At 37.2% G+C, this 16,659-nt stretch overlaps 1 protein-coding gene across 1 annotated transcript; it reads right to left on the reverse strand.

Moving 5' to 3' along the window:
• Window positions 1–1,119: 1,119 nt before the first annotated feature.
• Window positions 1,120–2,049, reverse strand: LOC110302165 (olfactory receptor 8A1-like). The gene has a single exon (XM_021172969.2). It carries the CDS (start codon window positions 2,047–2,049, stop codon window positions 1,120–1,122), a length of 930 nt encoding a protein of 309 aa, XP_021028628.2.
• Between the last annotated feature and the right edge of the window lie 14,610 nt (window positions 2,050–16,659).

A 16,659-nucleotide genomic window follows, 5' to 3' on the forward strand; every position in this document is an offset into this window, starting at 1 on the left:
CATTTTGAAGTAACAGTATGAGAGTCATTTATGTGTATTTTTGTGTGTCTTGCTTTATATGTCATGTAGGAAGAATATTCTGCTGTCTTGTAAGTATTTTAAGTAGAATTTCATTTTGATTATTTTTGTTGTTAAGTTCTATATAAAACTACCACTTTTAAATCATACCTATAGAACTCCCGGGCTAGTTTCTGTGAAATGTTATGATGCTTCAGTGCCTGGACTCTTGGGGCTTTGTGCCCTTCCTGCCCCTTTTCATACTGTTGCAGTTGTGCTATTTGTTTTTTTTTTTTTTTTTCCTATCAGAGAATTCTTGCAGCTATGACCATTTCAAAATGCCAGCACTGCTGTGGTCCCTGCAGGTCTCACCATGATTCCTGTACTTCTCACCACAATTAGAGCATGAAAACCTCCTTTAGTGGTAGCTGCTCGCCTACACTCAGCCTGTTGAATTTGGCATAGGGTATTTATTAGGAAGTTTGGGTTTTTCAGTTTTAGCAGTCACCCTGCCATCTATCACCACCATTTCTGTCACCATCATCTATCAGTAGATTAGTTTGTTTATGAAGTCGGAGCACTGATCAAAGCCCACCAACTGCTCTCAGCATGTAGCTTATGGTGGACATTTCAAATATCAACCATAACAGTTGCTAAGGGCGTAACATTCAATGTCATGTTGATATTCATGGTGAAGAATAATTTGAGAGGAGAAGGGGGAAAAAGAAGTATTCTGATGAGAAAGGGACTATGCACAACTTCTTCATTATTTTTAAGATTGATCGCTCTGGTGTATGTAATCTTATGTGAAAAATGTCAGAAGTGAAATAATACTTTCATATTGACAGTAATAAGACCACAAATGCCTCTCGAGTTGTAATGCTGATATTTAGTTTAAGTTATAATAAAACAATAACTGTTAAAACAAAGGATTCAGGAAGGAGGAAATGAATACTAAATGAAAGAAAAATGACCTTAAAATAGACAAATAGAAAAACAAACACATACTCAATCAAAGAGGGAAGTGCTTGTCTTCTGTTCACAGTTGGGCGAGCTTGCAGATTACATTTTCCAGGTGTGCATAACCACTTACTCTTACATGAAGAAAGATCAACATTTACATCAAAAGAATTTTCTCCTCAGTGTCTTGTCCAGTGCGGTCTTCACCTCCTTGTTTCTCAGGCTGTAGATCAGGGGGTTGAGCATGGGGATCACTGTGGTGTAGAACACAGAAGCTACATTCTCCTGGGCCAGGGAACTAGCTGTAGAAGGCTTTAAGTACATGAATGCTGTGGATCCATAGAACAAGCCCACAGCTGCAAAGTGGGAGCTGCAGGTGCTGAAGGCTTTGGACCTGCCCTCATTGGAGCTGATGCGAAGGATGCTGGACAGGATGAATGCATAGGAAATGAGTACGGTTAAGCTGGTAACTATAATGTTGAACCCAGCTAAAAAGAAGACAGCCATTTCTATATCATAGGTACTAGAGCAAGAGAGCTTCATGAGGGGGAGGATGTCACAGAAGTAGTGGCTGATGAGGTCCTCACAATAGTTTAGTTTTAACATGAGGCTAGTCTCTATTGTTGAGCCTATGAGTCCCATGGCATAGACAAAAGCCACCAGCAGAGAGCAGAGGGCAGGAGACATGATGATGTTATAAAGCAAGGGGTGGCAGATGGCCACATAGCGGTCATAGGCCATCACAGTGAGCATGTAACACTCAGCAATGACGAAAACCAGGAAGAAGTATAGCTGAGACATGCATCCCACATAGGAGATGAGGTTTCTTTGGGACACAAAGTTGATGAGCATTTTAGGGGTAATGACAGAGGAGTAGCAGAGATCCACGAGTGACAGGTTACTGAGGAAGAAGTACATGGGGGTGTGAAGCTGTGAGTTGAGTCCAATCAAGGTGATCATGCCCAGGTTTCCCACCATGGTGACTATGTAGATCCCCAGGAAGAGGAGCAAGAGGGGTAACTGGAGCTCTGGCCTGTTAGTTAGCCCTCTAAGGATAAACTCTGTCACTGTAGATTGATTCTCTGCAGCCATTGTGTCTGGGTGGGAAGCCTGTGGGGTGGGAGAGAAGGAGTTTGTGAATGGCTGTTCTTGCTCTGCTTGAAGCAGCTGGTTTTCTGCATCTGGCACTTGCTGAGCTACCCCAGTTATGATAGATGCATCTTCTTCACACTGTTGCACTTTGCTGTAGGAACTAGCCGCAGAGTTTCAGAGATCTTGAAGCTGAGAGTTACAGGTGGGACATCAGAATGTTTTATGTATTTCACAAATGTCCCCAAGCTGTGCTTCTGGATTAGAGGTTACCTTCTTACACAGCCTATCAGGTTTCATTTCATAGGCGTTAGTTAGAAAGGCCAGGAAACTGTCTCAAGAATCTCTCTAAGGATGCTGATGTTTTTCCACTCTGTAAGTAGTCAATGATATTTTCATAGTTCATAACTGTCATCTATATGATTTATTTTGTAAAAATGTTTATGTTTGTTTACTTAAGTGTATGTATGTGTACTATGTGTGTGTAGGAATCTGGAAGTCAGAAGAGACATAAAGTCTCCTGGAGCCATAGTTAACATTTGTGAGCAGCCATGTTGGTACTGGGAATGGAATCTGTGTCTACTTTAAGAACAGTTATATGGTCTTAGCTGCTGGGACATCATCTCTCAATTCCCTCTATGTCACTTCTAAATATTCAGTTAACCAACATACTAACACTTGAAATACATGTCCTGTTGGATGACACAGTAGTTAAAACTCTCACTGAGTTGCAAGTCAAGTTCTAGATCTGAGACACAGTAACATCAATTTAAACATTAATTGTGGAAATATCATAGGAAAACTCACATTTAAAAAGCGTCATTCAAATGTTTAGCAAGTAGGCTGTCATATAGAATCCCAGTGTCCAGGAGGTGAAGGCAGGAAGATCACTAAGAGTTTGTACAGCCTGGATTATTGAGTGAGACTCTACTTCATAAGACAAACAAACAATCCAAATCTTACTTAAATGCTATCTTTCTATAAGAAAAGGAGTTGAAAGCTTGTAGACTCAGTGATTCAAAAACCTTGAGGCCTAAGGCTGTGTGGCTAGAGGTACTTCAGTTCCCAGTATCACATGCTTTGTGTGACCACCTGAAGCATTTAAGAAGCACTGATGACTAGATTCTATCCAGATGTTTGGAGCACATAATATTATCTTCAGTAAGTGTGCCACAGATAACTTATGGTCATTACTAGTTTTAGATATTAATATCAAAACATGGCATCCTCATACTTCTATGGCAAATACTGAAAGCGTCTGTCAATGTTACTGTATACTTATTCCACAAATACCTCTTGTGTTGGACAATACATTTCCTTCTTAAAAAAAATAAAAATGTTGGATAGGTTCTACCTTTCTACTAGAGATCAGTGTTATAAATACCAAAAGGTCTGAGTTAAATATATATGAAGAAGGATTTCTGAAAAAGACTTATGTGCCAGAGAGACTTTGAATCCAACTCACTTCCACTTTCCATAATTTCTTCCTTTGACACTCATGTGAAGCCTTGGAGTACTACCCTGCCCTCTAAGAAATGAGTGACTTGGACAGGACATGTTCTCCACATCTTAGGATGCGCATAGAAAAGTATGAATGCTGAGTAACAACTTGTTATTTCTTAGAATATTGAAATGCCCATAGTTACATGTTTTCCAAAGTTACCCAGGTCTTAAGAGACACAACTGGGAGTCAATTAAAGAACTCTGACTTTTGATCTATTTAGTATTTTTAAAACTCTGTTGTTTTGTTGTAGCTTTTCTTTGTGAATCATTTCATCATTTATTCAAAATAATTTATTAAATTTTGGAGCTATAGGAAATATATTGAAAACTTTATTGTGCTTTTAAAAATCCAGGATGCCAGGATGCATTGTATTTATTATAGATCCAGATGAGCAACAATGAAACAACAAAAATATCAAAAAAGGAAAAGCCAACAAAATATATAAATATAAACATAAATATAATTTCTTATTTAAAATATAATATTAGTTGGAATTTTTTGTGCATTGGTATTACATGGCACAATGCATTATGATAAAATATTCCTTACATTCTAAAAGATGGGAACTTTTGAGTGACCCAGAGACAGAGTTAATAATACACCTTAAGGTCATTTAAGATTATTATTATACTGTGTACTTAGATTGTTTGTTTAACCTGACTTTAAGAAAACAATGTAGGAATCAGCCTTACTTGTATCCATGTAATGAACTTTTACAATCCAAGCTAATGCATAGCTGTAGTCTTTTATTTAAAAGTTTTATTTCATACAATATGTTATGATCATATTTTTATTCTCCCCCAACTTCTCCTAGTTCTTTTTTACCTCCTTACCTGCCCAACTTCATGTTCTCTCTCTCAAAAAGCAGTTAACAAAAAACAAACAAAAACCTATCAAAAACCCCAACATCAAAGCAAGCAAACAAACCCAAAGAAGATGAAAAAAAAAAGGCCATACAAAATGAAATGAAACAACCTTCCGCTCCCAATCTCTAAAAACATGGAGTTCATTTGGTCTTAGGTATGATCTTAAGTTATTACTGTTCCATGCCCCTGAACCAAGAACAATCAATATGTGTTTGCATTATGTGCATGTATTATGTATTCTTTTTATGTATTATGATATTCCTTATGATAATCATTTGCTGGAAACACAAAATAGGCTGAAAGCAGTTTTATAAAATGAACGGCTACTACAAATGTTGAACACAACACTTGGATATTACTTGATAAAAAAATGATGTTTATTATCTGGGTCCTTTATGTTCAGTTGGAGTCAGTGATGTGATCCCTTAAAAAACTCAGTTAAAGACTTCTGTAAAGTATAGTTCATTCTTTCCCCATGTGACACTTTCTCTGCTGTTCAATAAAAGAGAGAGCAAAGTCCTTTGTTAGTGACAGAAACATTGACACAGACTTAGACATAAACACACAAGGACAATTCCATAAGACAGCCTTCAGGCAGGCATAAATTTAGACACACACAGTAGACAGAAATGGCAGAAGACAGAGGGAGACAAGGTAGAGAATTAGTCTCAAGGGGAAGTGTTTTGATTTCTTTCTTTCCTTAGTTAGTACCCAGTGCATTATTAGTGACTTCAAGTTTATTATTAATGTGTCAAATCTATGCAACCTGTGTCCAAAATAAAGCAATTTGTAAACCTTTGTTTAGGATTTAAAAACTGTTACATCATTTAATTCCTTCAATCTGGCATTGTCAGGTGTAAGGACAAGTTTTCAAGTCCTTAGATTGTGGTCTGAAGACAGGAAAATATATGTAGATAAATAAGTTTTTCATGTTAAATTATTATTGGTAGGGAATTTAGCTTTATATTAAGTATTTGAAGCATCTGCTATCTTTTAGATATTTCTCTTATTATTGAAGATCATTAAAGATCAATTATTTTCTAGATACAAATAGTTAAGGAAATCCTACAAAGTCCCTTTGAATCAACCCTGCTTCTAGAAGCAATATGAAATACAAGAAATCTACAAATGAACGAACACTCGTGGATTAGACTGTTTTGATCTATGAAGAATAGAGTGGACAGCATTCACTGAGTGCTGTGAAAAGAAGAGAATCCTTAAATAGGAGAGTCTTCAGAGCCTGACTTAACACTCATACTTCTGTAGTCTTTCAATTATATAAAACCACATGCCATATGTTTCCTGTAAGTTATCACTACTATGACCTCTATATTTACAAAACCTGCAGAGCCTCAGGATTGTTGTTGATAAGAAGAGGGCACACAAAGAACAAGACACTTGAAAAACAAATATGATTAGAAACACACTGTATAAAAAAAGAGATTATTGAAGAAAGGTTTTTCTTAAAAAGTTATTCAAGTGTGAAAGTAATTACCTTTGTGGAAGGGAAGTGATGAGCCCCTGGAAACTTTAAGGGATGCCTTTGGTCTCAACAATTAGCAGATGCTAAAAACAGATAATATAAATGGATTTATATCTAGTGTTAAATTTACTGCAAGGGCCTGGCACCATTAAGAAAAAGGAATCATCATGATAGTGGAGCTAGTGTTCTGTTTACATAGATATATACAGAACATCTCCTGGGAGGAGTCACATGGGGACTGGGTCCTCTCTAAAGAAACAATTAGTCTTGGCTTGTATGTACTCCTCACTCCTATATGTGCTAATTTCTGTCTCTGAGGTTGGGGTATCTGGATGGAAAATTAGAATGTAATGTGAGTATTGGAGTAATTTAATACCAAGAACTACTTTACTAATGTAATTATCACCACCATTATCACCATCACCATCATCATGGTTTATAGCTATCTTAGTCACTACCAGCAACCACACCTGTAGTTACTGCCTTGAGATCCGCTGCACATCACTACCAATTCATCATGTATGCTGCAACATCAGCTAGTTTTGAAACAACTATTTTAAAGTGTTTTAAAAAGAAGCTCAAAGATTTTACTAAAATAAATTAGATATTTTTAGTAAAAGAATGGAAAATTTGTAAAGACGGTCAATCTCCCCTTGCCTGTTTATCATCTTGTAGACTGACTGTAGAATAGATGAGATGGGAAAACATTTGAAAGTGGACCTGTGCCAGGTGTGGTGGCGCATGCCTTTAATCCCAGCACTCGGGAGGCAGAGGCAAGCGGATTTCTGAGTTTGAGGTCAGCCTGGTCTACAGAGTGAGTTCCAGGACAGCCAGGGCTACACAGAGAAACCCTGTCTCAAAAAAAAAAAAGAAGAAAGAAAGAAAGAAAGAAAGAAAGAAAGAAAGAAAGAAAGAAAGAAAAGAAAAAGAAAGTGGAGCTGTAATAGTGTTCATCTGAAGGTGCTTATTTACTTGGAGGTTTCCTCATGAGGAAATTTCCACCTCAAGAGCATATTGGGGCTGAAGAGATGGCTGAGATGTTGGGAGAGATTTGGTTTCCAACACCCATCCTGGGTGGCTCATAACTACCTGTAACTTTAGTTTCAGAGTATCTGGGACCATCTTCTGGACTTTATGGATGTCTGAACACACACACACATACACACACACACACACACACACACACACACACACACACACACACACACAATTTCTCTTTCTGTAATAGCACTCAATTAAAAGAATATATTCAACATGATAAGATCTATGAAGATATTCATATTGCAGAGTTTTAAACTGCAGTGTTTATTTGGTGATAGTTGCATATTGCTTATAGCTATGTTGAACAATACAGGGAGATCTCATGTTGGACTTTTTCTACTGCTTTACTGAATTTACCATTTTGCAAAGCAATAGTACATTCTCACTCCCAGGGTACAGACAGTGACACAGTCCATTGATTTTGTTCTTGTCTCCTGGTTTAACTTTTTTTCTTCCTATGTGTTTTTGTTTTGTTTTGTGTAGTTTAACCAATTAAATTCCTGGATCTTTCAGTATAGAATATATACAAAATGGAATTTTATTCAACTATTTGTAAATAAAAAATAAAATTATAAAACTAGATGGAATGTAGCCATCCAGTGGCCACAGAGAACTGGTTATACCTGGAAGGAGAGTTGGGGATGAAATAAAATGGGTGGATGAGAGAAATAATGAGCCAAGACAAAGTTCTCTGGTCAAGGCTCCATGTTTAATTTTTTACACTCTGAATATATAGGGGAAAAACCCAAAGGCCTATCCTTGGTTCTGGCTGGATTCTGTTGCTTTGGCTCAGCTGGATTCTGTTGCAAAACAAGCTCTCAGCAGCTCAGTGGGCAGGCAGTCTGCTCAAGTCTCAGGCAGGAAGATGTAAATGTAGTGAGGTCAGGCTCCTGGCTCCAGGTGTCTGAGACTTGTTTAGCCAACACAAGGCTGGGAGAAAGGCACAGGTCCCCTTTTTTATTTTTTAAAGGTAAAGTGGATGGGAAGTCCAAGATTTACTTATGCTCCATGATCCTGTCTGGTAAATATGGTGGCTGTAGACAGTGCCTGGCTTAGGACTGGGTCTATACTGTTTCTTACCTGTCTTTAAGAATATGTGCAGCTTATTTGTGTTTATTTGAACAAATTTGGCCTTTTAGTGTTTGTTATGAACCAATATAACCTTCTGGTGATGCCTCTGTCTTAGGTTGATAGGAGCTCAAGAACCTCAGTTGCCCATCTCGAGCTACCAGCCTTCATTAGCACACCTCTTTCCCATTCAGACCAAAGCCATGAAGGACACATGAATATGCACTCAATGCATTTCTTCATAGTGATAAATAATTGCAATGGTGAATAATTGAGCTTTGCTGAAGGCAATCCTGTATGAAGGCAGCCAATCTGCTTAAGATACAAAGTCAAAGGTTAAAAACAACAGGATTAATGTGATCTGCAGAAATGTCCCAGGTATTTAATTCAGTTGCTAATTAGCAATGATCAGACACAAAATATGGCCACCAGGTGTATGGAAGGTGGCTTTGAGAATTAACAGAAACTGTTACTTCTCCAGTAAGAGAGGAGACTATGCTCCAAGTTAACTCAGAATTAGAATTACAAAATATGGGTGAGTTAAGAATCCTAAGCTTGTGATAAAACTGCAAACAGGAGCCAATGGAACACTGGCAATTTAACCATATTTTTAAAGTTTCTTTTGCAATATTAGAGCATAACCATAACTTTGGAAAGCAAAACCCAATTTTAAACAATCCAATGCTCTTTAAAATCAGTACCCAAAGCATTACTTTCACGTTATAAAGTTTTGGTTGCCTATTCTTAAATATGAATGCATGACAGTGCACCTTTTAATACCTCATTAAAGAGACATTGGTTTAAATCTTATCCTTTATAATTCTAATTTCTAGGATAAAAATTACATAAAATATTATCTCATTTTATCTTTAGAGGCCTGGTTTCTTGGGCTGGTTCATGTCATGTGCTATTGTTAAATGACTCCAACCCTGAGTTACCAGTTTTAAGCTAACTTTCTGTTATCAATGTTACATTTTAAAAATCATACCCAATAACTTAAAAGCTAATACTCTATGACTAAGATGTGTAGATCATATTTATACCTTTAAGGCCAATCAAAAACAAAATGAAGTGACTACATGAATCTTATAAATTTAGACCAATCAAAAAATTTTCCTACTTTTTTTAGCTATAATTTCAAGAGAAAAAGCACTTTGTCATTTGCTGAACCTAATAATCACAATTACAGAGAGTTTTCTAGGGAAAAAAAAACCTATCAGCTTATTTTCCATAAAACTTGAGAAGCCACTGGCACCCCTTTAAAGCAGCTATTCAGCAGGGCTTGTCCTGCTGTGCTTGACTCCTGGCCAAGGTGCAGGACAACTTAAATCAGCCTCTGCTGTGCAAACTGAGACTGAATCAAGAGATGGACAACCAGCAGATAAAGTTTTAACCATTTTTTCTTTTCAACATGAAACATAGAACAACAATCATTCAGACAACAAAAACAGACACAAACTGACAAGTGGACAGATTGGTGTTCCAGGGACAGACCATACAGAGAAGGTAGAAAACTTGATGTAACAGAACTAAGGATGTCTCCTGATTTTCTTCTGTCCCTGGGAGAGCTCCAGAATCCATTTTCCTTCTCTTTTGACCTCTCTCTCTCATGTCATTTGTATATCTAGCATCTCTCTTTTTTTTGTTGTTGTTTTTTTGTTTTTTTTTTTTACTTATTTTATTATTTTAAGCCCTATTCTTCATGCCTGATGTAGTTCTTGACTTTGGACAAATGCCTGTTTAGAATTTTCCAATCCCATTTTCCACTGTCAACTCCTAGCTGATATCAGCGCTGGGCCAACGCTGACTCAGTCTAGCCTGTATCCTTTTTGCATCCTCGCAATCAACAGCCTTCAAAAGATGACATTTATAGTGCTAACATTAATGCTGTATTTTGCTTACCACCATGGGGGATACATAAATTCTACAGTTTTCTGTGGAGCTCCACCGAAGACAGTGTCCCTCAATTGATCTTTCTGTGTCCAAGCCCCATGTTAGGCACCACCTGTAGCCATCCAGTGGCATGGAGAACTGGGTATACCTGAAAGGAGAGCTGGGGATGAAATAGAATGGGTGGATGAGAGAAATAATGAGCCAAGACAAAGTTCTCTGATCAACGCTCCATGTTTGTTTGTTTGTTTATTTATTTATTTATTTATGTTTAACTCTGAATATATAGGAGGAAAACCCAAAGGCCCATCCTTTGTTCTGGCTGGATTCTGTTGCTTTGGCTCAGCTGGATTCTGTTGCAAAACAAGCTCTCAGCAGCTCAGTGGGCAGGCAGTCTGCTCAAGTTTCAGGCAGGAAGATGTAAATGTAGTGAGGTCAGGCTCCTGGCTCCAGCTGTCGGAGACTTGTTTAGCTAACTCAAGACTGGGGGAAGGGCACAAGGGAAGCTGAATTTTATTGATCTGTAAAGAAAATAAAATGATGACTATTTTTAGGAAAAATAGAATATTGTATTAAGTAAGGTGACCCAGCTTAGAAAGACAAACAGTACATGTTCTCTCTCACACACTTATCCTAGTTTCTAAGTTTTACCCACTTGCATTTATGTGGTAGTGAGAGTATATAGAGGCCAGCCAACCAGAAAGACAGCCATGAGAGGGGAAAAGAGGCTCCCAGTGAGAAGGTAGCAAAGTACTTACAATGTGAAAGAGAAGGGATAACTCTGGGGAGAAAGGTTTTAGTGGGTCTGGGGCTATGGAGATGCTTGTGAGGAGGGGTTGGGGGAAAGGCTCAACTAAAACCTGAGCAATTATGAAAGTGTCAAAAGGAAACCAAGTGTACTGGCTAGTTTTAAGTCAACTTGACACAAGCTAGAGTCATCAGAGAGAAAGGAGCCTCAACTGAGAAAATGCTTCCTTCAGATCCAACTGTAAAGCATTTAATTAGTGATGAATGGAAGAGGGCCCAGCCCAGTGTGGGTGGTATCATCTTTGGGCTGATGGTCCTAGGTTCTATAAAAAAGCAGGCTGCAAGCCATGCAAGCCAGTAAGCATCACTCCTGCATCAGCTCCTGTTTTCTGGCTTCACATCTTTTGGGGATGAACAGTGATGTGGAAGTGTAAACAGAATAAACCTTTTTCTCCCCAACTTGTTTTTTTTTTCTCAACTTGCTTTTTGATCATGGTGTTTCACTGCATCATTAGAAACCCTAACTAAAATACCTGGTTATTTATAAGTTAATCAAAACAAAGAAACAAAAAGCCCTGCCCACTTATATCACCTTCATTTTCTAATTTTCAGAATGATGGTTTGATTTTCTATTATCACCCCTGACCTGTTATTTATTCATTCATTTGTTTTTTAGTCTCATTACAAATTAATCAGTTTAAACATTTATGTGCTTTGATCCATTACCACTATTTTGCTTTTATTAATATGTTTTTAATCTTTGCATTTGGAACCCAGTGATAGCATTTTCCTTGCTGTCTGATATGACATTTTAATTCTTTCTATACTTTTCATTTTTTTTGCACCTGAAATCAACCACGTCTCGAAGAAATTTGCCTTCTTTTCTTTCAATGATGGACTGATGTTTCAGGAACGCATATTTGGTACTAGAGGATCATTGTGCAAGGGTTTATGATTCAGGAAGAATGATACCCCAGACCAAATAGTGTGCAACAGCAAAGACCATTTATACTTCAGAGAATCACCATGCAGGGGTCTACTATACATTGGGATGGAAGACAGAAGAGTGGCCTTTGCAGGATCAATTTAAAGCCTGTTTGGGTAGGAGTGGGAAACTTTTACCTTTCTTCCCTTTGATTGGTTGGCTCTTTCTCCAGGGATATGGGTGTCTTTGTGATTGGTTAAGGCTCTAGGAAATTTTGGGGACTTATGCTGATTAACTACTCTTGGAGCAGGCTCCTTGGTGGGCAGCTTCCTGATTGGCTGCCTGTGAGGGGTGGTTTTTGTTTTTTGTTTTTTGTTTTTTTCCTGGAGTTGACTTGCCTTGGACTTTACCAGTTCTCAGAAACAGAAATTTAGGCCTAGTCTCCCAAACTTCCAGTCATGGAGTCAGCCTGGCGCTGGGTGGCTCAGTCCTCTCAATTGTTTCTGGATTCATCTTCGACTTGACTCTTTTCCAACAGAAAGAGGCATTTAAGACCACGTTGTTCTAAAATTATCTCTTCCTCCCTCTATCCATTCCTCCCTAAGTTTCTTGCCCGTTTTCCACTTCTTTCCATTTTCTTTCCTCCCCTCCTCCCTCTTTCCTTAATTTTCTTTCCTTCCTTTTCATTTCCCTCTTATTCCTTTTCTTACTTTCTTCCCTTTTGAAATTAAAAAAAAAGATGCCCACTAGTATCATGAGGCTATATGTTTTTGTTCATTCTTGGATATTGCTTAATGGTATGATATTTCTTCTGTATATTTCATTTCAATTTATTTACACTAGGAAAAGTACTATTATCTGCTGTATTCTTTGGTTTGCAGTTCTTTTTTGAGATTTCTACTCTATGTCAATTAGAATTTTTTATCCTAACATTTAAATTGTTTATTCATAAACTTGATTTTAACATTTTCTTCTTTTCAGCTTGCATTTTTCCGAATGTTAACCATTATCTTTATTTTTACCTGTTGCACCTTGTTTTACCTTAATTTAATTTTTCCTGAATTCCTAATAGTTTTATGAGTTCAATGTAATTTATGAGTTTTCAAATTCGGAGTTTCTTCGTCTTTCATACATTATTTCATTTTGTATAATGTGTTTGACTTATTTTTAATCAATACCATAATACTTGTCTTTAAACCCACGTTTATGCCTTCTTTTGTATCTTTTCAGTTTTTATACTACAAGTGATATTGGTGTAAACAATTTATTGGCTTTGCTCAACAAAAAAACCAAATGAGAGACCAAATTCTCAATGACATAACTTTTTCTTTTTGTTTTCTCTTGCTGTGGTCAAGGGAGAAAGAGCTTATTCCGGCTTTTAGTTGAAGTCTATCACTACAGGAAGCAAAGGTGGCCAGAGTTTGAACCATATGTTCATAACTGAAAACCAGACATTGATGAATGCTTCTGCAGCTGATAATCCTTCTCTGTTTATACAGTCCAGGATCCCAGCCAGACATTGGCACCATGCATAGTGGTCAAATCTTCCCACATCAGTTAATGTAATCAAGGTACTTCCTTACAGGCATGCTCAGACTCTTTTCTCCCAGATTATTCAAGATTCCATCAAGTTGAAAATTAATGCTAACCATAAAAACTCTACCCCAATCAATCTGATACCCAAACACACCACCTTCAAGTCATAACTTCCTACTCCTTATCTTCATGAAAACTTTATAATGTAAAGTCCAACATAAAAATTCTCCATAGCTACTAAAAGTTCCAACACTTCAAACGTCAAAATTTCTTAATGTGGGGTCTGCTAAAACAAAACAGCAAGTTATATACCAACTTATATATACAACATATAATGGGACAGAGTAAACATTGCTATTTCAAAATGAAAGAATCAGAGTACAGCAGGAGTTTATATGACCAAAACAAAGTCAAATTCCTACAGGGAAAACATCAGGCCGTGTTCAGCATTTAGAGCTTGTGGTGGAATCAACTGAGCTCCAAAAAGCTTAGTTAGTCTAATCCTCCAGCCCTGCTACCTGCAACAAGCAAAGCCTCTTGTTTAGGTCAGTTGTACATCGCACTTGCAGCTCTCCTTGATGAATGTTTTATGGTCCTTGCATCTGTAATGTCATAGATTTTCTACTTCACATCTGGCTTTACTGTAAGTATTCCATGCAGCTGCTTCTCAGGCTCTCTCTGGAGGGACTCCAACCATGCCAAACTAAAGTTGCTTTCTATGATGTCTTCAATTTTTGAAGGTGTCTTTCATGCCTTCAAAAACACACTCATGTGGATACTGCTGCTAATTTTGTTTGAAAGCTTGAGGTGCTACTTGGAGTCTTTTGAGCACACTCTATTTTGTGTGCTTACCCTAGAGAAATATGATTCCACGTAGCTTCTTTTGAGGAACAACAAGCCCATTCATTGTAGCATTTCTTTCTTTAGATGGATTTGGATTTCCAAATGTGGAAGCTCTGCAAGGTGAAGTTTTGATCACAGGACACTTTTCTTACCATTTCAGTGCAATGCAAGAGTTTCTCTTTAGTGGTGTCTATAACAATTAGACCTGCTTTCTTAGTAGCAGTCTGAATGCTCTTCTATTTTTAGATGTCCTTTGAAAACCAGCTAGCCCATTATTTTAATGTTTAACCCCACTCAGGTTCTCATGATGCAGGCACAAATAATTCCCTACTTCCTGACATAATTCTTGTTTTATTCTGAAATCTCATGAATCAGGCTCCCATTGCCTTTTTTCCTCTCAGAATCCTTCCAGGTTCCCACAAAAATGTTCAATTAACCTTGGCTTCCAATATTCAAGGGTGTTTCTAACCCTAAGATGCAAATACTTTTTATTTCTGCAGATCAGATTCAGTGGTCTAAGGTATACATGATCAGGTTTATCCTAGGAACAGTTTCACATGTAAGTATCAATTTTGGTATTAGTTAAGATTTGTTGCTGTGATAAAGCATTCTGACAAAAGCAACTTAAGGGAGGAAGGGCTTATTCAGTTTCACAATTAATGGATATACTCCATCATGGCAGGGAAGACAGTAGAAACTTGAAGCAAATGATTACACTGCATTCTTAATTAGAAAGCAGAGAGCAAGAAGTGCTTGCTGTTTCTCAGTAACCCAGAATCCCAGCCAGACAATGATGCTTTCTGCAGTGGTAAGTCTTCCCATCTCAATTCATGTCATCTAGATCACTCCTCAGAGCCATTCCCAGAGGTCTGTTTCCAGGTGACTATAGATTCTGTCAAGTTGAGCATTATTACAGCATCACAAATTTTGAAAATTTTAAATCATACATTTATTTTTAGCCCACAGTTAAACAAGAAATCAAAACCAGAAATGTAAATGGAAAAGCAAGCACATGTGGAAATTAAAACACATAGCTGTAAAATGTGTGTCAAAAAGTCTTAACATTCAAAAACAACTTGAACTAAGTGGATATTTTGAAAAGGTTAAGAAATTGTAAGATTCGTGGGAAATGTTTAGAAGGCTAGGTGATGATCCCTAGCGTTTAATCCCAGAATTCAGGAGACAGAGGCAGGCAGATCTTTGAGTTTGAGGCCAGCCTGGTCTACAGAGTGAGTTCCAGGGTAGCCAGGATAACAGAAGAGGAATCCTGTCTAAAATAAATAAATAAATAAATAAATAAACAAACAAATGTTTAGTAGCATCAAGTATACATACTAGAAAGCAGAAAGTTCTGAAAAATTTATTCAAGTTTCTATCTTTGGAAACAAAAAAAGAAGAACAGAATAAATTCAAAGTAAGTAAAGAATAAGAAGAATTATTTTGGTTAGTTCCACTTGTTTCTTGCCAAATGAAGAACTGAAGGAATCAAAGAGGATAACAAACTGAATTTCAGACACACCACAAGGTCCTGGTAGAATGTTGACAGGTTCAAAGGTTCACAGGATCAAAATATACTGACAGTGAAAGGTTGGTCATAGCTAGGGGCAGAAAGCATGAAATGCAAATCAGAAAACTACAGGAGCACAGGCAATCAGAAAACAAAAGCACGTAAAAAGGAAACAAATGAGAAAAGAAAAGGTCAAATGATTCCTACTTGTGGATGATATTATCCCTAAGAGATTCCAAAATTTTCATCAGAAAATGTTTGGAAATGACATACATTTTCAATAAAGTTATAGATACAAAACTGTAACTCATAAAAATCAGAAGTCTTTCTATGTATCAATAGCAAACACATTGAGAGATTATGGAAGCACTCCTATTCACAATAGCTTCCACATATTAAAATATCTAAGAATAAGCCTAACCAAGGAGGTGAAAGACCTCTACAATTAAAACTTTGCATTTTTGAAGAAATCTTGGGAAAGGCACTAGAAGATGGAAAGACCACTCATGCTCATGGATTGGTAGAACTCACATTGTGAAAATGGCCATCTGACCAAAAGCAGTCAAAGAGTTAATTAATTCCCACTAAAAATCTCCACAACATCTTCACAGAAATAATAAAACTATCCTAAAATCCATATGGAGCCATAAGAGACTAAGGATAGCCAAAGAAATCCTGAACAGGAAGAACAATGCTAGAGAGATAGAACACAGTTTCAACCAGTGTTATAGGGCTATAGTAATAAAAATTGCATGGTACTGGCAACAAAACAAAGCAAAATAAATGGCCAAACCAACAGGCATTTAAATCAGAGTAACAGAACAGAAAACTGAAACATGAGTTTAGCCATCTGATATTTGACAAAAATGTTAAACATATACATACACTGGTGTAAAGACAAACTCTTCAACAAATTGTGCTGGGAAAACTGGATGTCCACATGTAGAAGAATAAAAATAGTCCCACATCTATTCCAAATGGATCAAAAACTTCCATGGCCAACGTTAAATGCTAAAACCACTTGAAGAGTACACAGGCAGTCCCCTCTAAGATAGAGATGTAGTAAAAGACTTTCTGAGAAAGACTCCATTTGCTCAGTCATTAAGGTCATTAACTGACCACTCCCCATCCCCAATAGGCCCTGGATCTGAAGAGAAAGATCTCAGAGGAAGAAATAAAAATGGCTGACAAATATGTAAAAAT

This window comes from Mus caroli, unplaced genomic scaffold, assembly GCF_978045245.1.
Source record: "Mus caroli unplaced genomic scaffold, Mus_caroli_1 scaffold_11, whole genome shotgun sequence".
Taxonomy (NCBI): domain Eukaryota; kingdom Metazoa; phylum Chordata; class Mammalia; order Rodentia; family Muridae; genus Mus; species Mus caroli.

Bases quoted from the DNA above. Each gene is read 5' to 3' on its own strand.
- LOC110302165 (XM_021172969.2), bottom strand. From the start codon at position 2,049: ATGGCTGCAGAGAATCAATCTACAGTGACAGAGTTTATCCTTAGAGGG.